The sequence below is a fragment of the Schistocerca americana genome, chromosome 8, assembly GCF_021461395.2.
Source record: "Schistocerca americana isolate TAMUIC-IGC-003095 chromosome 8, iqSchAmer2.1, whole genome shotgun sequence".
Classification (NCBI taxonomy): domain Eukaryota; kingdom Metazoa; phylum Arthropoda; class Insecta; order Orthoptera; family Acrididae; genus Schistocerca; species Schistocerca americana.
Window position 1 is genome coordinate 489,877,043 of NC_060126.1, and position 25,585 is coordinate 489,902,627.

Below are 25,585 nucleotides of genomic sequence, written 5' to 3' on the forward strand. Positions count from 1 at the left end.
AGCTGATTGCGAGTCCACGTGCGTCCTGCAGCGCAGTAGAGCTGTCTGGAGACTTTTACCACCGCGGGCCTGGCAGTGTTGAGCGAGCAGGTCGTGAGCTTCTTCCCTAGAGGGAGGGTACGTCTTTGTTTTGTGCTGCGACGCCGTCAGCTGCGGCGGCGGCCAGGATCCGCTAAAGGCAGCCAGAGGCAGCTTCTGGAAGCGGCGACCCGCTCTTCTTGTTGGCACCGCCGGCCAGGTGGTGCAGCCACCCTGCCCTGCGGCTGGCCTTGAACTGGCTGCGCCAGGGCACAGCCACCTATAAGTACACGGACGCGACCCCGGCGCCGGTAGTCAGTCCCTCAGCACCGACGACAAACCTATCTGCTCCGTCATGTTCAAGGTGAGTAGCAGCGCTTCAGGCCCCTCAGTGGAACGAAGGATTACGTGCACTAACGAAAAAACGAAGTTTTGGTTGTTCATCGTATTTATTAACTGATTTTTTTTTCCAGTCGCTTTGCATTCAAAAACTCGATTGCTTATTGTTTAGCCGCCCTAATGGGGTGCATGAATCAGTTGACAACCGCAAACCTGTGCTGTCTCATACAACACCCGGGATATACAGGGTGGTCCATTGAACGTGACCTGGCCAAATATCACACGAAATAAGCGTCAAACGAAAAAACTACAAAGAACGAAACTTGTCTAGCTTGAAGGGGGAAACCAGATGGCGCTATGGTTGGCCCGCTAGATGGCGCTGCCATAGGTCAAACGGATATCAACTGCGTTTTTTATGATAGGAACCCCCATTTTTTATTACATATTCGTGTAGTACGGTCCGGACACTTGGATGATATCGTCCAGGATACCGAGCAGCATACATAGCACACGCCCGTTGGGCATTTTCATCACAATAATCATACATCAACACGATATCGACCTCTTCCGCAATTTGTAAACGGTCCATTTTTACACGAGTAACGAATCACAAAGGAAATATCGTCCGCACTGGCGGAATGTTACGTGATACCACGTACTTATACGTTTGTGACTATTGCAAGCCATCTATCACAAAGCCAAAAAAGTGGTCCAACTAAAACATTCATATTTCTTTACGTACTACACGAATAAGTAATAAAAAAAGAGAGTTCCTATTTTTAAAAAACCAGTTGATATCCGTTTGGCCTATGGCAGCGCCATCTAGCGGGCCAACCACTGTGCCATCTGGTTTCCCCTTCAAGCAAGACAAGTCTCTTCTTTGTAGTTTTCTCGTTTGATGGTTATTTCATGAGATATTTGGCCCGGTCTCTATCACTGGACCACCCTTTAAATTTCTGATCTGATGGACAAACTATCTTCCGCTAACTAATTCTAGCCGACTTTCAGTGTCATACCCCATTCTCCAGCCCCGTACTCTGTTGCGACTGAAATTTGGCATTCTTCTACCTTACAGCAACGTATTTCAACATCCGGTGGCAAGGAGACATTAATCGTCGTCCACTTAAATGACTATAATTCGGCAAAAAGTTCTAACTACCCTTCCAGCTGCTGGCGAATACTCCTTTTTCTTTCCATTTCAGGGTGTTCTTCCCACCTCTCCTACCCTCACCCCTGCAACACACACACACACACACATACATACACTTTCATCACTCAAAAAACATGATTTTGCAACCTCCTACTGATTTGCTTACTACCTCTTTACAAAGACATTTTTTCCCTGCAAAAACGTCCTCCGCCTACTGTTCACACCTCATAAGTTACTGGAGTGACCATTTCTCAAAACATCTACATCCATACTCCGCAAGCCACCTGAGGGTGACGGAGGATACTTTGAGTACCTCTATCGGTTCTCCCTTCTATTCAAATCTCGTATTGTTCGTGGAAAGAAAGATTGTCGGTATGCCTCTGTGTGGGCTCTAATCTCTCTTATTTTATTCTCATGGTCTCTTCGCGAGATATACGTAGCAGGGAGCAATATACTGCTTGACTCCTCGGTGAAGGTATGTTCTCGAAACTTCAACAAAAGCCCGTACCGAGCTACTGAGAGTCTCTCTTGAAGAGTCTCCCACTGGAGTTTATCTATCATCTCCGTAACGCTTTCGCGATTACTAAATGATCCTGCAACGAAGCGCGCTGCTCTCCAGTGGATCGTCTCTACCTCTTCTATCAACCCTGGTACGGATCCCACACCGGTGAGCACTATTCAAGCAGTGGGCGAACATGTGTATTGTAACCTATTTCCTTTGTTTTCGGATTGCATTTCCTTAGGATTCTTCCAATGAGCCTCAGTCTGGCATCTACTTTACCGACGGTCAACTTTATATGATCATTCCATTTTAAATCACCCCTAATGCGTACTCCCAGATAATTTATGGAATTAACTCCTTCTAGTTGCTGACCTGCTATATTGTAGCTAAATGTTAAAAGATCTTTCTTCCTATGTATTCGCAGCACATTACACTTGTCTACATTGAAATTCCGTTGCCATTCCCTGCACCATGCGTCAATTCGTTGCAGATCCTCCTGCAATTCAGCACTATTTTCCATTGTTACAACCTCACGATATACTGCAGCATCATCCGCAAAAAACCTCAGTGAACTTCCAATGTTATCCACATGGTAATTTGTATATATTGTGAATAGCAACAGTCTTACCACACTCCCCTGCGTCACACCTGAAATCACTCTTACTTCGGAAGACTTCTCTCCATTGAGAATGCCATGCTGCGTTCTGTTATCTAGGAACTCTTCAATCCAATCACACAATTGGTTTGATAGTCCACATGCTCTTACTTTGTGTGGGGAACTGTATCAAACGTCTTGTGGAAGTCAAGAAAACCTGGGAACCCGTGTCTATGGTGCTCTGAGTCTCGTGGACGAATAGCGTGAGCTGGGTTTCACACGATCGTCTTTTTCGAGACCCATGCTGATTCCTCCAGAGTAGGAAACGTCTGTTTTCAAATTTCTGTATTCTACTTAGTACCCTCATTGCGTAATCGTACGTAAACGAAGAAATTTTCCTCCGGGGGCTGTTATTTTATGAGTAAAAACACATTATACTTCATTTTATTTTTAGTAGAGCTTAGTATCCTAGCCTCTCTGAATCTAAGATTTGCGATTTCGCTTTTGCAGTGTGTAGCTGGAGTCAAGAAAAACGACTTATTCCGTTTGTTATCCCAGTTACCTTTGTGTCTGTGAAAATGCCTTGGGAACAGTCAGATAGCCAGCGGTTTCTTCTATTCTGATACGAGAGGGTCCGGTTTCTTGCAGTCACCCATAAACAGATACAGAAATATCGTGGTGGGTTTGCTATCGTTGCAGAAGCAGCTCAGCATGGGATCGTTGTGCAGCTGTTGCACTGCATTCAGCGATGCCGTACAAGAGGTGCGTACTGAACAACGGTTGATAACTAAAGCTATCCGTACTGCTGTGTCTTAGCGTCAACAGATAACCAACACTACCGGAAAAACTAAGACGGAAAGTAAAGTTGGCACTGCATTTGTCAACAAGTACCGTGCGTGAATGGAACAAGTCTGAATCCAAAATAGACAGTTCGTGTCACTGTGCAAACATATACAACAAATTAAAACTCGTATACGTAACTAGTGAGGTGGAAACCTTAATGGCGTTGTCAAAGCCTGAAAATAAATGGGACGCATTTCACATACGGACTTCCCACCATTCACAGTTGTGCCGATATCTACTGTGGTTGTGTGAAACTCTTACGCACTTCATTACACGCTATCTACTTTGATGTTTGGAATATAAGCCAAGTGGTTTTTATTGGGACGTAGTTTGATAAGGCCAAAGCGGTCGAAATGAGGTGATTGCTTAGAAGAGAAATAGAGTGCTTATTTACAGAATAAAAGACAACAGCGAAAGCAAGAAAGTGACTTGCTTTATATATGATGTCATGAAAAATACACCTGCGAATATGTTACGCAACCCAACCCACTTCATAGCTCATGGGAGATGGTACTTCACAGTGATATTAGCCACTCTCTGGCCTTTGCCGTTAATAGAGCACAGTGACCCTGATATATATATATATATATATATATATATATATATATATATATATTGGTTATAGTTTAAACTTTCGCTCCATGAGCCAGTGTAAAAAGAAAATGATTTACCGTATGGGTGTCTAACTTCATGGAAATGATGTTCAGACTGTGCGCTGCAGGTTTTGTGTTTTTCGTAGCGTTAGTCATGACTTAAGGTTATTCACGGGTGCTGGTAACGCGACATAGCATTGAAACGCAAGCATCAGTATGCGTTAAGATTGCAGACAGTCGCCGACCGGGGTGGCCGAGCGGTTCTAGGCGCTACAGTCTGGAACCACGCGACCTCTACGGTCGCAGGTTCGAATCCCGCCTAGGGCATGGGTGTGTGTGATGTCCTTAGGTTAGTTAGGTTTACGTAGTTCTACGTTCTAGGGGACTGATGACCTCAGAAGTTAAGCCCCATAGTGCTCAGAGCCATTTGAACCATTTTGCAGACAGTCAACATGGGCCCGAACAAGGTTTTACATGTGAAGTTTCTTTATCAAAACAATTGTTGTGCTTTGCGCAAACACCTACGCATTAAAGTAATACGGAGAGGTCCTCGTTCCGCACTGTGGATGTACATGATTCTGAATTTCGAATTAACTTACGATTAGGGAATTGCGCTTGGGAGGGGTCGGCGGCCAACTGCACCACAAATTGAAGAAGGTTCAGTTACCATTGCTGAGAATGCTGGACGTCATGTGCGATACTGAAGCAGTGAACGGCCTGTGTCACGACAGCTGAACATTTCCATGAGTGCTGCGAACGAGTGTGAAATTATGTCTCTTACGCGGATCCACGCTGTCGCGGATGCAGATACACGTCACGCTGAGAAATGTTCGCAACCTGGAAAGTAAATATGGTACACAAGTAACATATGTTTCCCTCTCATGTGGAAACTAAAATGTGTTTCCCTCGACAGGTTATTCGTTATTTCTCTTCTGCATGTCCTTAAAAATGCTTCCACATGGTTTCATTGTCTTACGATCACTTGTTTTTCATAGTACCCTCTCAAGTAGTGGAAGTTTAATCATAACCACCCTGCAAGACGGTGGACTCGCTTTCATGAGAACTGCAGTTTGTCTTCAACATATCACTGACGTTAAACTTTAATCGTCATTCCTTCATATTCGTTTGGTGTACAAAGACCCGGGTAAATGTAGACAACCTTGTAGGTGGGGGAACCACAGCTATGAGTATTCCTCTTGGGTATTAATAACCGCTTCAGCTGCATGTTGGTCCTTCATTACTGTACCACTACCGGTTCCGTGGCATTAAGGCCATATCTTCCGGTGACATATGATTACAACATTAGAACCGTAAAGCTCGCAATCTTTTATCCCAACATTCTTTGTCCGACAAATACAAAACACGGCTAAAAGACGGTATGTCATGGATTAAATACTGCCAAAATTCAGCTGAAGCTGTCAATAATACCCAATACGGTTAAATGTATTTGCACACAACATAACTATTCCTATCTTGTTCTTAGGGTCCTTGCGTGGGATGTATCATGGGTTCGACGGAAGGTTGCACCGTCTTCCTTTGAATAACCGTTGCTCAAATGGCTTTTTCTCATTGAGCGTCTGCAATATTTTCCTCTTTCTTATAGGGAGCTGTTTCGATCTTGCCACCGTGTATCAAAACTCCTTTGATATTACCTATCAGACCTCCTAAAATTGGCGTACCATAGTAAAGAACATCACATCAGCAACTTGTACGCTGTTTCCCCAGAACTTGTATAACATGTCAAGTCTTCCCTTTGATTTTCATGATTTAGCAGCAGCGAAAAAGTTACTGTACGTTACTTACATTTTAATGAATAAAAACAGTATCATTTCAGTTAGCTTTTCACGATTCCTGCCTTCTTTTGCACCAAATAAGTTGAAGACTTTCATGATGACATAGTCTGATTTAACAAAGTCCAGTTTTAACCAACCAATTTCGACACTTTTGATTGCTAAGCGCCGTTCCCCTACAACGTTTTCGGTTTCATATACAGAAAGCTGTAGTCCCGCAACGGGTCAAGTGTGTGGAATATCCAAACGAAAGAAAGCTAGATGTGATACGACATAAAACTACAGAACATAGCGCTCCAATCCACAGGAATATGACTCGGTGTACGATATGTTTAGTCTCACAGCCGAAGGGACAACCACTAGCTACACAAGATATACTGGAAGTTCATTTTTCTTCAACAAATGCACGATACGATAACTGTTAGTGTCAAGAATATGGATGTATAAAAGAGGAAGTCGTTCAATCACACTCTTACGAATAGAGAGATTCAGTTATATCTGTGAACTGATCACACCTGACAGGTCAGAAATGAATCTTCTGTTTTTCACGGATTTTTAAGATTTTGCAGCGCATTACACTCCATAAATACCACTTATAAACAGCCTTAAATTACTCCAGCTGTCAGAGGTGGATCTGGGTTTGATTCGCGGCGTGGCCAAGTGACTCTGCTTACTGTAAAAACTGACTGCCTATCTCTCAGCCTCGCGAGGACAAGTTCAAGAATTGCTAGCGACTTTGAATTCAGATTACGGAACAAAACATCAGAACCGCTCACGCAACTCTGGTGTATCATACCATTTTAACAATTTTTAGTTACCTCTACGAAGCCTTATTAAGACATGTGACATGTAGATTGTGGCCAGCACAAGAGGAAAAAAAGAAAAAAAAATCAAATTCTCTAAAATTGCTCTGACTGTCTCATTCGAATTTCGCTCGTAACCTTAGTCAGAAGGTATATTACAAACCGTTCAATATTTTAGAGCCGCACCCTTCGATTAATGCAACATCTATGTCTAATACTGCACTGTTTGTCACCAGGTCCATGAAGTCGTATAGTCCTACGTATTCGAATACGCTTATGAACGATGCAGTCACACTTGTAAATTTCTGAATGCAATAAAACTTTAAAAATACCAGGCAGGGGCGAGAGAGATGATTTTTTTTTGTCTGGTTACATGGAAATGAATATAAATATACATATGTAATTGCCAAAAAACCATCTGAAGATGCACCTGAAAAGATTCGAAAAATCGGCTTATGGAATAACAAATAACTGTTCAAAAAAGACTGGTTGCAGTTTTACGAATTTGCATTCAATTAATAGACACGGGTTCTCAAATATCCATTATGGATAAGCTTTATCTGCTTTTAATATGCAGCGCGGAGGTTCGAGTCCTCCCTTGGGCATGGGTGTGTGTGTTGTCCTTAGCATAAACTACACTCCTGGAAATGGAAAAAAGAACACATTGACACCGGTGTGTCAGACCCACCATACTTGCTCCAGACACTGCGAGAGGGCTGTACAAGCAATGATCACACGCACGGCACAGCGGACACACCAGGAACCGCGGTGTTGACCGTCGAATGGCGCTAGCTGCGCAGCATTTGTGCACCGCCGCCGTCAGTGTCAGCCAGTTTGCCGTGGCATACGGAGCTCCATCGCAGTCTTTAACACTGGTAGCATGGCGCGACAGCGTGGACGTGAACCGTATGTGCAGTTGACGGACTTTGAGCGAGGGCGTATAGTGGGCATGCGGGAGGCCGGGTGGACGTACCGCCGAATTGCTCAACACGTGGGGCGTGAGGTCTCCACAGTACATCGATGTTGTCGCCAGTGGTCGGCGGAAGGTGCACGTGCCCGTCGACCTGGGACCGGACCGCTGCGACGCACGGATGCACGCCAAGACCGTAGGATCCTACGCAGTGCCGTAGGGGACCGCACCCCCACTTCCCAGCAAATTAGGGACACTGTTGCTCCTGGGGTATCGGCGAGGACCATTCGCAACCGTCTCCATGAAGCTGGGCTACGGTCCCGCACACCGTTAGGCCGTCTTCCGCTCACGCCCCAACATCGTGCAGCCCGCCTCCAGTGGTGTCGCGAGAGGCGTGAATGGAGGGACGAATGGAGACGTGTCGTCTTCAGCGATGAGAGTCGCTTCTGCCTTGGTGCCAATGATGGTCGTATGCGTGTTTGGCGCCGTGCAGGTGAGCGCCACAATCAGGACTGCATACGACCGAGGCACACAGGGCCAACACCCGGCATCATGGTGTGGGGAGCGATCTCCTACATTGGCCATACACCACTGGTGATCGTCGAGGGGACGCTGAATACTGCACGGTACATCCAAACCGTCATCGAACCCATCGTTCTACCATTCCTAGACCGGCAAGGGAACTTGCTGTTCCAACAGGACAATGCACGTCCGCACGTATCCCGTGCCACCCAACGTGCTCTAGAAGGTGTAAGTCAACTACCCTGGCCAGCAAGATCTCCGGATCTGTCCCCCATTGAGCATGTTTGGGACTGGATGAAGCGTCGTCTCACGCGGTCTGCACGTCCAGCACGAACGCTGGTCCAACTGAGGCGCCGGGTGGAAATGGCATGGCAAGCCGTTCCACAGGACTACATCCAGCATCTCTACGATCGTCTCCATGGGAGAATAGCAGCCTGCATTGCTGCGAAAGGTGGATATACACTGTACTAGTGCCGACATTGTGCATGCTCTGTTGCCTGTGTCTATGTGCCTGTGGTTCTGTCAGTGTGATCATGTGATGTATCTGACCCCAGGAATGTATCAATAAGGTTTCCCCTTCCTGGGACAATGAATTCACGGTGTTCTTTTTTCCATTTCCAGGAGTGTAGTTTAAGTGAGATTAAGTAGTGGGTAAGCTTAGGGACCGATGACCTCAGCAGTTTGGTCCCATAAGACTTTGCCACAAATTTCCTATTTTTTGCTTTTAATTTTTTTTACGGAAATACGACAACGCACAGAACTGGCTTCGAAACTGTGTTTTTTAGTGTAAATTCTGTGTTTAAAGCGTCAGAAATCAACAAATTTTATTTTTGTAGTTACGTGTTAATATTCACTCGGCAATGAGTTTAAACGGAAATCTAAATTGTGTGAGAGTAGGAACCAAATTCGCAAGCTGTCATTATCCCATACAACCAAGCTTTCGTCTAATCTGTTGAAATACTCTATGCTAACCTAGAGTATCGGGTTCACATGCAACAGTTTGCGAATCCACTAGTTCACAAATGTGATAATAGAATATCTGATGGGGTTCAATAGATAGTCATCTCCAAAAACATTATTGTTTAGCAAAAGCCACTGACGATGGCACGGAGTTAGACAGACTTTTCAATTAAAGCAGTCGAAATAAGGGATTTTTTAATTACTTTTTTGTCCCGAAACATAATGGATCTCTCTATTGCAATCATTTACGCAACGAAAACAAGTGAAGAGCAAAATCAAAATTTTAAACATTATCACACTTATAGGCTATTTTCTGGTCTTAGTTTTTCCACTTCTTCATTTTTCAGGATGTAAGTTGAGTAATACATGATCTAAATTCCACTTTCTTTCTCACACACATTCTTTTAACGGCAATATTCACTTGCTCTGCTTTATTTTGAGTTTCATTTATGACATAATTCGACACACTGATAATGTTGTTGTGCTTACTATTTTGTCATTATAATAATAATAATTATTATTATTACCATTCCTTTTGATCACACCATTCTCGCCATTTGGTTTGCAGTTACTTCCTTCAATTTTTCATCTTGAAAATTAAAAGTAGTTCTAAACACTACCTACATCTGACACACTCTTTAAATGCATACATACTTTCTCTTCACTTCCACTCATGTCCTGAGTTCTAGACAGCACCTCCACTCCAGTCATGAACTTTAAAGTAAAGAATTATTCGCAGTGAATTTCTGGTGGAATCGCTCACATTGGGGTGTGGATATGTAAACTTCACCTTGACAACAGATACTTATACAACTACATACAAGCCAATTTACTGAATTTCCCCTTGTACTGCTCCCACACTATTGATTAGGTACGTGCTCTATCCGCCTCCCACACAGAATCCTGGACTTCTGCTTTTACTACTCCTACCCTGTTGCTTAGTTACAAACTCCATCTACCTCCTGTACGCATTTCCTGTATTTCTGCTAGTACTGGTTCCACTTTATTGCTTAGTTACAAACTCCATTTTCTTCTCACTCATTTTCTGAATTTCTGCTTGTACTATTCCCACCCTGTTGCTTAGTTACAAACTCCATCTAACTCCCATACACATTTCCTGTATTTCTGTTAGTACTGCTTCCACTCTATCGCTTAGTTACAAACTCAATTTTCTTCTCACTCATTTTCTGGATTTGTGCTTGTACTATTCCCACCCTGTTGCTTAGTTACAAATTCCATCTACCTCCCATACACATTTCCTGTATTTCTGTTAGTACTGCTTCCACTGTATTGCTTAGTTACAAACTCAATTTTCTTCTCACTCTTTTTCTGGATTTGTGCTTGTACTATTCCCACCCTGTTGCTTAGTTACAAACTCCATCTACCTCCCATACACATTTCCTGTATTTCTGTTAGTACTGCTTCCACTCTATTGCTTAGTTACAAACTCCAATTTCTTCTCAGTCATTTTTTGGATTTGTGCTTGTACTACTCCCATCCTGTTGCTTAGTTACAAACTCCATGTACCTCCCATACACATTTCTTGTATTTCTGCTAGTACTGCTTCCACTCTATTGCTTAGTTCCAAACTCCATTTTCTTCTCACTCATTTTCTGGATTTGTGCTTGTACTATTCCCACCCTGTGGCTTAGTTACAAACTCCATCTCCCTCCCACAGACATTTTCTCTACTTCTCATTCGCATTTCCCGGGTTCCTGCCGTACTGACCCTACTCACGTGCCACGCGCTGCCCACAGCTCGCCGCCCTCGCGCTGCTGGTGGTGGCCGCCGCCTCGGCGGTGCCGGTCATGGTGGAGGAGCGCTCGTCGCAGATGGACCCGGGCACGGGCGCGGCCGTGACGTCGACGGTGATGCAGCAGCGCTCCGGCGGCAACTTCGCGTACACGGTGCACGAGTCGCGCCAGTACCCGGGCCCGCTGGTGCCGGCGCCCATCGTGCCCGCCGTGCAGGCGCCCGTGGTGCCGCTGCAGGTGCCCGGCCTGCAGTACGCGCTGCCGCAGGCCATCGTGCCCGGCGCCGCCGCCCCCGCCGTCATCGCCGCCCCGTACGGACACCTGCCCATCCAGAAGATCTAGCCCGCTGACCGACGATGCCGTTCACCTGCTGCTGTCAACTATCACTGCCTGCATCTGAATTTAGTCTTGTATCCCCAACTTTTATGGCCTCAATAAATACAATCCTAGCACTACTACATCGAATTACTCACTCATTCATATCAGGTGCTAGCATATTAATCATTTTTTTCGTTACTTCACCGCTAAATATACTGGGCAAACCAGAATGGAAGAGCCGGCGGTTGTGGCCGAGCGGATCTAGGCGCTCGAACTGTGCGACCGCTATGATCGCAGGTTCGAATCCTGCCTTGGGCATGCATGTGTGTGATGTTCTTAGGTTAGTTTGGTTTAAGTAGTGATAAGTTCTACGGGACTGATGACCTCAGATGTTAAGTCCCATAGTGCTCAGACCCACTTGAACCATAATGGAAGTCAGCACAAAGGAAAAAACAAAGTTGAAAATTTCACTCTTATTTACTAGATCACTAGTTTCGGATCCAAAACCCATCTTAAAGTCATCCAGACAGTCAAAATAGTATTTCCCAAAATGTAATAACCATATCTGGCAAGCCGGCCGTTGGTGGCCGAGCGGTTCTAGGCGCTTCTGTCTGGAACCGCCCGACCGCTACGGTCGCAGGTTCGAATCCTGCCTCGGGCATGGATGTGTGTGATGTCCTTAGGTTAGTTAGGTTTAAGTAGTTCTAAGTTCTAGGAGACTGATGACCTCAGATGTTAAGTCCCATAGTGCTCAGAGCCATTTGAACCATATCTGGCAAGATAAACATAATGTTACGACAGATGGCCACTTGTTACGACTTCTGCACCTCTTGTTACGGTTTCTGCAGTACTTGTTAGTAGCAGACACAGTGGCTGCGCCAAAGACTGAGATGGCGTGGAGTTTTACAATTATTTATCGAGCTTTCTTTACAATTTCTCCCTCGTCGTCGCTGCCCAGCCCTGCGGATCCCTCAGCCTGGCTGCTGCTGTGTAGATTCTCCGACATGGCGCGCAACGCGCGCTACCAGTGCTCTGCTGAAGTCAGGATGCCCTGTGCTTGAGATGAACTAGTCGCCGCTCGACAGCCGCGTCGCCGTAAGGTCAGCCGCCGACCCCTGCTGCACCGGCGGCTGGGAAGCCGTCAGTTGCAATGTCCGCGAGCTCCCGTCATGGACGGACGAGGCGCCGTGGGGCCGGGATGCCGTGAAGTCTGGGCGTCAGTCACATGTGCCGCCTGTGACCAAGACCGCGCTGCGGCCGGTCCTGCTGGAAGTTCTCGCTGTAGTTAGTCAGCCATGGTGCCGACCGGACTCGGGCCGACCCCCAGAGCTGAAGTGGATATCTGGCGGCGAACGGATGACTCCTGCGAGCTGGAACAGAACTCCGGAATCGTCACCTACGGAGATTGAATATTCGGACACGGATCACGTCCATACTCAGATCCGAACTGCATCCTAATGTATTCTGTCCGTTGCTGCCTGCGCTCCATATATCAGGCAGGAGGACGTTTTCTACCGTCAGTGGCAGCTTTTTGTTATTACTCCAGCTGTATATTACAGCGTAACTTAGCGTGCGTGCCTCACTTCCCCTTACTCAGCACTCTCCAGGCTTCGCTCGGCGCTCAGTCTGTGTGCGTCCTTGCATCAGCTGGTTGGTAGTCTGCTACTGTCAGCAATCCTATCTGTGCCGCGCTAACTTCGCAACGCCTCGGTCGCCGCTGTTTTGCCATTCTCCATTGCGTGAAGCAACGCTTACTACATGTGGCCACAACAATAAACATATAACAAAGTGCAAATATGTCTGTTACCTTGACATGGTCCTTACATTTTGGGGAATACCATTGTCACTATCTGGATGATTTGAAAATGGGTCCTGAACTGTAACTAGTCATAAAAAGTGAAATTTGCAACTTTGGCTCTTTTTCCGATGTATTGATTAATACAAGTTGCTAACCTGCAATTACTCCAGCTTCCTGTAAGTTCACATTATGGAAATATTTGGAAATAACACACATCGTTTGATGTAGACTTTCACTAACTTCTCTTCTCTTTTTGTAAGTGGTTGGCAGATGACGGACTGCACAACTGAAATGACTAAAGCTTTCTGCAAAGAAATAAAATAGGAATTAAGGTAAATAATCAAAAGTCGCTACTTTAATACGGCGAAAGATTAGATTTTCCAGATGTTACTCTTTGACGATACTTTCTCTAAAAAGAAAGAAAGAATGGCTTCAGTTGTTACACGCACATCTAAATATCCACTGACCAAGGTTTCGATAGCACAAAATATTAAAAATAATAAAACCATAACAAAAACATTGTGCCAGGCACCGCTCATTTTCTATTAGATAGGCATTAGCTCCAGAATCTCGTTGTATTTATGACCTTATCACTTGCTGGATATAGATCTTCTGTGATGCAGGAGCCGGCCGAAGTGGCCGCGCGGTTCTGGCGCTGCAGTCTGGAACCGCGAGACCGCTACGGTCGCAGGTTCGAATCCTGCCTCGGGCATGGATGTGCGTGATGTCCTTAGGTTAGTTAGGTTTAACTAGTTCTAAGTTCTAGGGGACTAATGACCTCAGCAGTTGCGTCCCATAGTGCTCAGAGCCATTTGAACCTTTTTTTGTGATGCAGGGGTAGAACAGGTTTCCGCAGACTAGGGGATGTTGTAGCTCCTGCAGATCACCACACGCAGAGGACTCATCGTCAATCATGAAGACCTACTTCCTGTTGTTGGCTATGAATCGTGAATCTCTTGTCCTCTATCGGTCTAGTGCCTTCAATGTTTTGTATGAGAGGTGAAATCCCGCAGCAGGTTCCTCAACCACTTCAGTTAATTTCCGCAATACCTCTGTCAGCTGAGTTCCCGATGCTGATGGAATTCATGCTGATATGCGCATGTGATTCGTCCTTGACCTAGACCTATATTTTTGTTGGCCAGGATCGATTTCCTGCTTCTTTTTCGCCATTTTTGCGACTGTTCTTCCGCGGATGTCAGGTGGCGCTATATCCAAAATATGAAAAATTTTGGTGACAGGAATACGTCGTAGGTAGCCAGACACATTGAGCCCAGTCTCATTCAACGACGAATCCATCTGTTTTGCACTGATGGAATTTCGACGCCGACATACTGATGATGCGTATTCTGTGCACGACAACCTGATTGACAAGGTTTAGTTCCAGGAGCTTCATGTAAGACAATGGCGTGCTTCTGGAAGCAGGGCTTCGCGTCTGTCAGTGAACTTCGCTCGGTGTCAATTTCAAACAGCTTCCTCTGATAGAAAATTCGTTACGAAAGCAAATAATTAAATTATGGCTAACCTGTTAAGCTCTATACCTCCTTGCCAGCATCATTTCTTTCTATGTTGAAAATGTGGTCCTGGCAACGTTTCAACCAGTGACGCTCAGTCTGAAGAAACCATGACAATATCGGAACAATTCCCTAAATTTTCATTTTGTGATTTTCAGGTTTTATTTCCCGTACTACCTCTTGCCAATAAATAACACTTCTGTACTTCTGTTTCTTGAGTTGGCTGTCAACTTTTATTTAAACTCATTCCCCTTTCCAAACCTCTGTATACGATAATGATTTTGAAAGTTAGAAAATTGATGTAGTTGAAACTTTTCAAAAATAGATTTATACGTTGTAATAGAAAGCTTACATTTAAAATTTAATACTATGACCTAATTTACTCCAGAAATCGATAATTTCGACCTACAAAATTTAAACTTGTTCTCCTGAGAATGTTGGATTTTGGACATACACCTCGAGCCACCAAACCCGCCCATATGTGAACCGAGCCTGGTTGGAATTGCTTTACATGTCGTTCCTTCGTATCGCCATCCCACCCCTAAGTGTGCCATGGTGTCTTACCGAACAGTACACTTTTCAAGACAGTGAGTAATGGAAGTACATCGCATTAAATTCTTCTAAAATTACTCCATGCATTGGAAAGCAATTCTGGAACATAGATACATAAATCAATTACTATGTATAGAGACTCGAAACTTCGACGTATACGTCCCGACGGTCTAATACAAGACTCTGAAGTCAGCCCGCTGATGCGATGTGATATTCTTACTTACCTACCTCAAAGAAAGTAAATAAAAAAATAAAGCAAAGGGAAGACAGACAGGATGTTTCACAAGCCAAACACGCCAACTTGTGTAGTTTACCTCAAAGTTTAGAGAACACTGAACTGAGATGCTAATACGAAAGTTGCAACGGCAGAAAATCATAGTGAAGTGAAGGAATACCTGAAGGGGATCCAAGCTGGTACTCTACGTAATACCTGTTCTACTACATTGTTGACTGCCAGTCTTTGAAAATACACTCCTGGAAATGGAAAAAAGAACACATTGACACCGGTGTGTCAGACCCACCATACTTGCTCCGGACACTGCGAGAGGGCTGTACAAGCAATGATCACACGCACGGCACAGCGGACACACCAGGAACCGCGGTGTTGGCCGTCGAATGGCGCTAGCTGCGCAGCATTTGTGCACCGCCGTCGTCAGTGTCAGCCAGTTTGCCGTGGCATACGGAGCTCCATCGCAGTCTTTAACATTGGTAGCATGCCGCGACAGCGTGGACGTGAACCGTATGTGCAGTTGACGGACTTTGAGCGAGGGCGTATAGTGGGCATGCGGGAGGCCGGGTGGACGTACCGCCGAATTGCTCAACACGTGGGGCGTGAGGTCTCCACAGTACATCGATGTTGTCGCCAGTGGTCGGCGGAAGGTGCACGTGCCCGTCGACCTGGGACCGGACCGCAGCGACGCAGGGATGCACGCCAAGACCGTAGGATCCTACGCAGTGCCGTAGGGGACCGCACCACCACTTCCCAGCAAATTAGGGACACTGTTGCTCCTGGGGTATCGGCGAGGACCATTCGCAACCGTCTCCATGAAGCTGGGCTACGGTCCCGCACACCGTTAGGCCGTCTTCCGCTCACGCCCCAACATCGTGCAGCCCGCCTCCAGTGGTGTCGCGACAGGCGTGAATGGAGGGACGAATGGAGACGTGTCGTCTTCAGCGATGAGAGTCGCTTCTGCCTTGGTGCCAATGATGGTCGTATGCGTGTTTGGCGCCGTGCAGGTGAGCGCCACAATCAGGACTGCATACGACCGAGGCACACAGGGCCAACACCCGGCATCATGGTGTGGGGAGCGATCTCCTACACTGGCCGTACACCACTGGTGATCGTCGAGGGGACACTGAATAGTGCACGGTACATCCAAACCGTCATCGAACCCATCGTTCTACCATTCCTAGACCGGCAAGGGAACTTGCTGTTCCAACAGGACAATGCACGTCCGCATGTACCCCGTGCCACCCAACGTGCTCTAGAAGGTGTAAGTCAACTACCCTGGCCAGCAAGATCTCCGGATCTGTCCCCCATTGAGCATGTTTGGGACTGGATGAAGCGTCGTCTCACGCGGTCTGCACGTCCAGCACGAACGCTGGTCCACTGAGGCGCCAGGTGGAAATGGCATGGCAAGCCGTTCCACAGGACTACATCCAGCATCACTACGATCGTCTCCATGGGAGAATAGCAGCCTGCATTGCTGCGAAAGGTGGATATACACTGTACTAGTGCCGACATTGTGCATGCTCTGTTGCCTGTGTCTATGTGCCTGTGGTTCTGTCAGTGTGATCATGTGATGTATCTGACCCCAGGAATGTGTCAATAAAATTTCCCCTTCCTGGGACAATGAATTCACGGTGTTCTTATTTCAATTTCCAGGAGTAGAGTAAAAATTTTAAGGTACCTACAAGTACGCATCTGCAACGACCGCAGTTCATCGATCACGTAGATCCAGTAGTAGGGAGCAGCAGGTGTCAGGCTGACATTCATTGCAAGAATCCTAAGGAAATGTTGCGACCCACAAAAAAGTAGGCTACAAAACACTCGTTCCACGTATTCTATACTATTTCTGATGCCTAGAACAGCCGGCCAGAGTAGCCGAGCGGTTCAGGCGCTACAGTCCGGAACCGCGCGACCGTTACGGTCGCAGGTTCGAATCCTGCCTCGGGCATGGATGTGTGGGATGTCCTTAGGTTAGTTAGGTTTAAGTAGTTCTAAGTTCTAGGTAGCTGATGACCTCAGAAATTAAGTCCCATAGTGTTCAGAGCCAAGCCTAGAACAGTTACCAGGTAGAGTTGACAGAGTAGTGGGTAAAATCTAAAGAAGAACCACGCACATCGTCACACGCTCCTTTACTAAGCATGAAAGCGGCACTAATATGCTCATTAGATTCCAGCTGTAGGCGCTGCAAGAGAGTACGCCTTTTAGTACGCTATACTGTTGAAATTCCCTGAGTGTAGTTTCCGAGAGAGAATGCATATTACTATGGTTTACTGTTGTAATTTACAGAGCGTAGTTTTCAGGAGAGAATGCATATTACTACTGTTTGCTGTTGAAATTCCAGAGCGTACTTTCCCAGAAGATTCAGTCGACTTTGAAGTTTCTTCCCGTAAACAGTACAAATTAACCACACCGTAAAACGGGGGAAATTATGGCTAATATGTGGGCTTACACGCATTATTAGCGACTGAATTACGGAAGAGTAAATCACGCAGGTACTAGAAGTAGCTGCCGCCGCATATAGACAGGTAGCGTGCAATGCATAAACGGCAACGTAGAGTCTTTTGACGTGCGGAGCCTGAGACGGCTCTAGCTTATGAGTCTCCGGGGTGCGAGCAGCACGTTAGCGCCCCCCTCGTCTCCCCTGCCCCCCCCCCCAAGTTTATTAGAAAGGGGGGGAGAAGTAAAGGGGTGGACAATAGACATCTGTCCCTAGTGAAAATTCATTTATTTTACAGATACGTTAAAGGACCTGTATCCACAGTACCCGGTTTTATGACCTAGAACGCATGACATCTAATCACAAAATGATACTAAAATGTCGATAAGACGGCGTAAAAAGGATACATAAAATATGTAAAGTTATAAAATGAACTAGAGCACTGGAAATGAAATTACAAATGTAAATGAAATTACAAAACCGGTATTTAAAGTCATTATGTTTTTCTTCAAGAAACCCCATTATTTGAATAAGTTTAACCAACATGGTTGAGAAGTAATATCGATATGTTATTGTTGATCATTTAGAAAAAAAAAAGTCAGGATCCCAATGTGAGTTATTAAAATGACCGCTTTCGGCACTTTTAAATTGCCATCTTCAGATTATGAGTACCATTTGGCTGGAACTGGTGGCATGGACAACAGCTGAGAGTGGTCGCAATTAATGAAATTAATGTTGTAGTACAACAGCCACACAGTGAGTACTATCCACTGTTAGACCGCATAGATTCGCAGTAATTTCAGTTACTACGTTCTACTAATACTACCAATAAGTAATGCTCAGTACCCACGCAGAACACATGATCACCCATTCAGCAAGTGATAACAAATATAAAACGATACGATAATTTAAATTAACACCCAAGTGTTGTTGGAATCTTTAGACGAATGTGTTTTTCCGTGCAACTGTTTTGTTACACCAATAGCCGTTTGAGGTTTATGCAGGTATGTGCAGCTAGTGACAAAGGAACTAGAACGGCGACTTTTTTGTTCTCTCGGAAGGTAATATTTCCATTATGGATATCTCATCATGGATATTATTCTTTAAGTGACCGTGCACACTTTGGAAGTTCCGTCACACAATTGATAGGCAACTTCACTTCACTTAGTTACAGCTTAGCAGTAATGCCAGGTGTTTTTCACATGTAACCTTTCTTTCCTTATGAGCTACCTAGCTACCTATTGTATACAGGTACTAAATCGCGAATATTTTGTCTACAGGAATATAAAGTCAGTTTAGTATTCTTCGTCATATTGGTACAGTACTTTCTTAATTTTTCAAGGCTGATGACATTTGTAAGACTTTACTTCATTCTTTACATGCTTGTGTTTAACGACAACAGTGAGCTGTAAGTGAGGAGAGATGCACGTATATTGTTTACTACGAATATTTTGCACTGCAAGCTGTAAAAGCGTAGACTATAGAGTGAAAGAAAATTACCGACATTTGTAAGCATTTTGTACCTCAAAATCAGATGAAAACCGAAACTGAAAGTGATCGAATACACATATACACATTGTGCGATGAAATATTACAAGAAATGGGTGAATTAAATTCAGAAATTTCCAATAAAAACCCCAGTTATTGTACTGATGGAGAAGATACACACATAGCCAATACCTCTGATGACTTCATGTGCTGTGATAAAAAGGGATAGTAGCTTCCTGGACAGTATTTCCGGTGCCAGAAATTACGTTGGAAAAAGTGGAGGATGACGATGCCTGGCCTAAAAGTACTGGAATTTATTGAATCCATGGCAACTTGACAAAAATTCTAATACTAAGAATGACTTAGATGTCATACACAAATCATCCAGAATGGTCTGTCATTATATCAGCGGTTGTTTTATTGGAAAGGAGTTAAAGCGACATTTTAAGTTGTTTTGTTGCTTTTCCAACCACATATAAAACACGGCAGTCATCATGGCACACTCACTAGCTGTCCCCTCATCAATTTAAAAAAGTTTCACAAGTCTCTACAAAGGTATATGAATTTAAAATGACGAAGATGCAGTTGAAAAGTCAAGTAATTTTGTTGATATTACAGGAAACAAAACTAAAAGTATATAAGAACTCGTCTACATCTATATCTACATCTACATGTATACTCTGCAAATCACATTTAAGTGCCTGTCAGAGGGTACATCGAACCACCTTCACAATTCTCTATTATTCTAATCTCTTACAGCGCGCGAAAAGAAAGAACAACTATGTCTTTCATTGCGAGCTCTGATTTCCCTTATTTTATCGTCGTGATCGTTTCCCCCTATGTAGGTCGGTGTCAACAAAATATTTTCGCATTCGGAGGAGAAAGTTGGTGATTGTAATTTCGTGAGAAGATTCCGTCGCAACGAAATACGCCTTTCTTTTAATGATGTCCAGCCCAAATCTTGCATAATTTCTGTGACACTCTCTCCCATATTTCATGATAATACAAAACGTGCTGCCCTTCTTTGAACTTTTTCGATGTGAAACGCGTATTTATTCAGTACCAGCGATGGCGAGGCATGACAGAATCTCTGACCAGAGAGTTGTTTATCGTTACTAGTCTGCGCTTGACCGCGCGAGAGTTCAGTTGCGAGTAGTCAGTTGCGAGTTGTACTCAGTCGGAGTTGTGTGTGAGGAGTCGGCGGGCGTCGACATGGGTCTCTGGTCAAGGTTCGGGACGAGGTATATTGTTAAATAAGGTAATGAAGCAGCATTGCGCACATCTGATAATGTAATGTATGTTAATTGTAATTAATTTGTTCAAGAAATGCCCCAATAATAATTTTGTTTTCAAAGCAATCGTTTTTAAGAAAAGAATCATTCCAGTTGAAACAATATTTCCTATGGTTTTCCTCCTAGAATCAATTTATCAGATTAATTATTGCACAGGGCCTAAGGCCAGCGCAGCTGCCCTTATAAAATTTATCAGGTTCACCCTAACGTTAATTTTGTGGGGACTTAACATTTTTGCGAATTTTTATTATCATTGAGTTTTATTACTGTGGGAAGCTAACATTTGGCACTATTTGCAATTCTATTCAATTCTTTTCACTTTCATATTTTCACGGGGAGGTTACAGATGTACTCAGTCAGCCCTATCTGGTAATAATCCCACACCGCGCAGCAGTATTCTAAACGAGGACGGACAAGCGTAGTGTAGGCAGTCTCCTTAGTAGGTCTGTTACATTTTGTGTCCTGCCAATAAAACGCAGTCTTTGGTTTGCCTTCACCACAACATTTTCTACGTGTTCCTTCCAACATATTCATCGTAATTGTAGTACCTAGGTATTTAGTTGAATTTACGGCTTTTAGAAAAGACTGATTTATCATGTAACCGAAGTTTAACGAATTCCTTTTAGCACTCATGTGGATGACCTCACACTTTTCGTTATTTAGTGACAACTCTCAATTTTCGCAGCATTCAGATATCTTTTCTATATCGTTTTGCAATTTGTTTGTTTTGATCTTCTGATGACTTATTAGTCGATAAACGACAGCGTCATCTGCAAACAACCGAAGACTGCTGCCCAGATTGTCTCCCAAATCGTTTATATAGATAAGGAACAGCAAAGGGCCACTAACACTACCTTGGGGAACATCAGTTATCACTTCTGTTTTACTCGATGACTTTCCGTCAATTACTACGAGCTGTGACCTCTCTCAGTCACATAACTGAGACGATATTCCATAAGCACGCAATTTCACTACGAGCCGCTTGTGTCAAAAGCCTTTCGGAAATCCAGAAATTCGGAATAGATCTGAAATCCCTTGTCAACAGCACTCAACATTTCCTGTGAGTAAAGAGCTAGTTGTGTTTCACTAGAACGTTGTTTTCTAAATCCGTGTTGACTGTCTGTCAATAGGCAGTTTTCTTCGAGGTAATTCATAATGTTTGAACACAATATATGTTCCAAATCCTTCCGCATATCGACGTTAACGATATCGGCCTGTAATGTAGTGGATTACTCCTACTACCTTTCTTGAATATTGGTGTGACGTGTACAACTTTCCAGTCTTTGGGTGCAGATCTTTCGTCGATCGAACGGTTGTATATGATTGTTAAGTATGGTGCTAATGCACCAGGATACTCCGAAATGAACCTAGTTGGTATACAGTCTGGACCGTAAGACTTGCTTTTATTAAGTTGCTTCACTACTCCGAGGATGACCGTAAGAGTTGCTTTTATTAACTTGCTTCACTACTCCGAGGATATTCTCTTCTACGTTACTCATGTTGACAGCTGTTCTCGATTAGAGTTCTGGAATATTTACTTAATCTTCTTTTGTGAAGGCATTTCGGAAGGCCGTGTTTAGTAAGTCTGCTTTGGCAGCGCTGTCTTCGATAGTATCTCCATTGCTATCGCGCAGAGAAGGCATTGATTGTATTTTGCCGCTAACATACCAGAATCTCTTTGGATTTTCTGCCAGGTTTCGAGACAAAGTTTCGTTGTCTAAACTGTTACGAGCATCTCGCATTGAAATCCGCGCTAAATTTCGAGCTTCTGTAAAAGATCGCCAATGTCCGGGATTTTGCGTCTGTTTAAATTTGGCATGTTTGTTTCGTTGTTTCTGCAACAGTGTTCTAACCTATTTTGTGTACCAAGGAAGATCAGCTCCGTCCTTTCTTAATTTATTTGGTATAAATCTCTCAATTGCTGCCGATACTATTTCTTTGAATTCAAGCCACATCTGGTCTACACTTATATTATTAATTTGGAATGAGTGGAGACTGTCTCTTTGGAAGGCGTCAAGTGAATTTTTATCTGCTTTTTTGAACCGGTATATTTCTCAACAATGAGAGTTTTGTGAAATTAGTACAAACTGATCAGGTGGTTATTGCATATTGTTTTGTGCATTACATGATTGTCTTTAAGAGGGAGAAACAGATTCAAATACTGTTTTTGAGATTCCCGATTCTCGCGCAATTTGTCTGCTACTGATGTGCAGTTTAGGCGCGACAGCAGCTAAAACACCTACCTGGGCATCATCATTTGTTGCAGGTCGTGGTTGACGTTTCACATGTGGCTCAACACTTTCTGTTTCCTTAAATAACTATCCGGCGAACGGCCCGGCCACTTGGATGATGTCGTCCAGGATACCGAGCAGCATACATAGCACACGCCCGTTGGGCATTTTGATCAGAATAGCCATACATCAACACGATATCGACATTTTCCGCAATTGGTAAACGGTCCATTTTAACACGGGTAATGTATCACGAAGCAAATACCGTCCGTACTGACGGAATGTTACGTGATACCACGTACTTATACGTTTGTGACGATTACAGCGCGATTTATCACAAAGCGATAAAAGTGGTCCAACTAAAACATTCATATTTCATTACGTACTACACGAATATGTAATAAAAAATGGGTGTTCCTATTTAAAAAAACGCAGTTGATATCCGTTTGACCTATGGCAGCGCCATCTAGCGGGCCAGCCATAATGCCATCTGCTTTCCCCCTTTAAGCTAGTTCTCATAGTGCATGAGAACACGAGAAACAGAAAAAATGTCGTTTAAACAAACTACAGCTCTGCCTGAAATTTTACGGTTTCGTGAAACACGGGTGGCAAGGGTAATAAATACTACCAACATATTCGCATATTGCATCTGAAGTAATTCACAATGATAGTTACTATATAATAATTAAGGAAACCTTGCGTGATCATCTATGGAGACTTTATTTCTTTAAAGCAAACAGTCAAAGGCAAAAGTAATTTCCTTCAATAATATTACTCGTCGCTGAACTCAATATAGTAATTTAATTCGTTATTACGTGCCTTAAGCAGCATTGGGGCATATTTCCCAACATCGCTGATTCTAAACTGAGTTGATCTGTAAAATGTAGTAAATTGTTGTAATTGTGCCTGCGAGAATAAATAGCAGTGGCAAGACACGTTAAGGAGATAGTGCCAACAGATGTCACTAGACTGCAGGACGAGATAAAGCTCGAGCGTCAGATCAAACCTTGATTGTGATCATTTACTTATTTATTAGTAGCTGCGTTTACATGTGACATGCACTCTGTATAATATACTGCAGTATGTGTTTTACGGTTATTTTTTATTAAAATCTACAATATATTAATAACGCTGTGACACGCCATGGAAAAAAGTACCAACTGAAGTCGCTAGATTGTGCGTCGATCGAAAGTTCTCTTAGAACCAGAGATTTCTCCAACTGTGATTTCAACTGCTCGAACAGATCGAGTCCTGTTCAAGCACAGCTCTACTCCCACGGTTAAATTAAAAGACGTAAGGATTTTATCTGTGAGACAATAGCACAGAATGTTTGTAATGTGGTTCTGCAGTAACCGGGCACGATTTTGGATGGTATTAAAATGAAATAATTGGTTAAGTCGACTACTGTCATCGAAAATAAATATTCTGAAGCTAGTACGTGATATTTTCGATATTAATGAAAATCGATTTATGTATGGAAAGAGCACTGAACCTATAATATCTGCGTCAGAAAAGTGTGGCGTCAATGGAAATAGTGAGAAAAACACATTGCTGGCAGCTGAGACTTTGTAGAATGTAGTTTCTGAGGTAATTACTGCTTTTATCGTATAGATAAATATTTCCAAGTGACTAACAATTTTTCTATTGACATAGCGGCCGAACTTGCTGGGAAACCCGTATTGTGAGTACCTAAATATTGATATTCGTGCTGAAATAATCTCGTAATCGCTCCATATAATTTATTCTTTTCAGAAAAAAAGTTCGATCAACTTGCTACCATTGGAAAGGGCAGAAATAAATTCCATAAAAATCATGACTGCAGCTAGCGCCATTCTACGAGTCTTGGAAATAGCGGAAAGAACTGTTCAGCGCCTGTGGCAACAACATAAAGGTAAGGAAAACTTCTGAAGTCAACTTATCTTTACTACAGAGGAGGCAGAAACAACAGATCGCTACCTGATATAAATTGCTGAACTATCAGATATAAAGCATAAGAAACTAGAGTATAATACACTGCGATGGAGCTTGGTTTAGAATCGTTAACGGTCCGTGACAAACAGTTGCATTCTTGGCGAAGCACGGAACGGTTATCATAGTCTATTAAATAATATCAAGACAATTAATTAGTAGTCACTCCATGGTTCTCTATATTTCGATGGAGAAGTTCAGTATTCACTGTGGCTAATTGTATTAACCTGGACCAAAGGAAAAGTTGACAACTCTGTCTGCATCGTTGGCGCCCCAACTAGAAATATACGAACTAGAAAGAATTTATTTGCTATACGCTTTTGTCATGAAGCGAGCAATTTTTCGAAACCAGGCAGCGGTAGAGCCCAATATTAACAATATTTTGTTTTCTAGTTTTTTTTTTTATTTTTAAACTGTAGACTTCGTGACACACTGATTTTTATATCTTCCCGGGGTCTAACTCGGCTTAAAAAGTGAATGCGATTGCGAGTTAGCGAGGGCAAAGCATGTGAACACACAGGAATTATACTATACATCTTGTTATGATACAGATTTTACAAACTCTGTGATCACGATCCTACTTGAGTTTTACATTACTATATTCGAAATACGTGATACGATTCTGTCATTGTTTCCGTCATTTTGTGCGTTCGGATCACTTACCCGGTAGCTATTTGCTATTCTGTCATTCACATATTTTTCTCAGAAAACCGATAAATTTTATTACTTAAAGAAGTAGACATACTTCTCGTTTACAATGTATCATATACACACGTACGTAATATATATCTTTATATTTCAAAACGTTTACATACTAAAGTATTCGGAAATAATTATAAACCAATCAGTGACCGGATACTTACAGAGAATAAGAAACATTGTGGATAAATACAATTATGGGTACCTCACTTACTTAATATTTTTTACGGTATTCTGACTATTGTGCAATAATATTGACTGAGAGCTCTATTCACAGTTTGAG

General features: G+C 43.5%; 1 protein-coding gene across 1 annotated transcript; it reads left to right on the top strand.

Annotated features, from left to right (window-relative positions):
* The first annotated feature begins 227 nt into the window (after positions 1–227).
* Positions 228–11,237, top strand: LOC124545036. Its single transcript, XM_047123819.1, has 2 exons — positions 228–382; positions 10,783–11,237. The coding sequence occupies exons 1-2, from the start codon at positions 374–376 to the stop codon at positions 11,119–11,121; spliced, it is 348 nt and encodes a 115-aa protein (XP_046979775.1). The 5' UTR covers positions 228–373; the 3' UTR covers positions 11,122–11,237.
* The last annotated feature ends 14,348 nt before the right edge of the window (positions 11,238–25,585 follow it).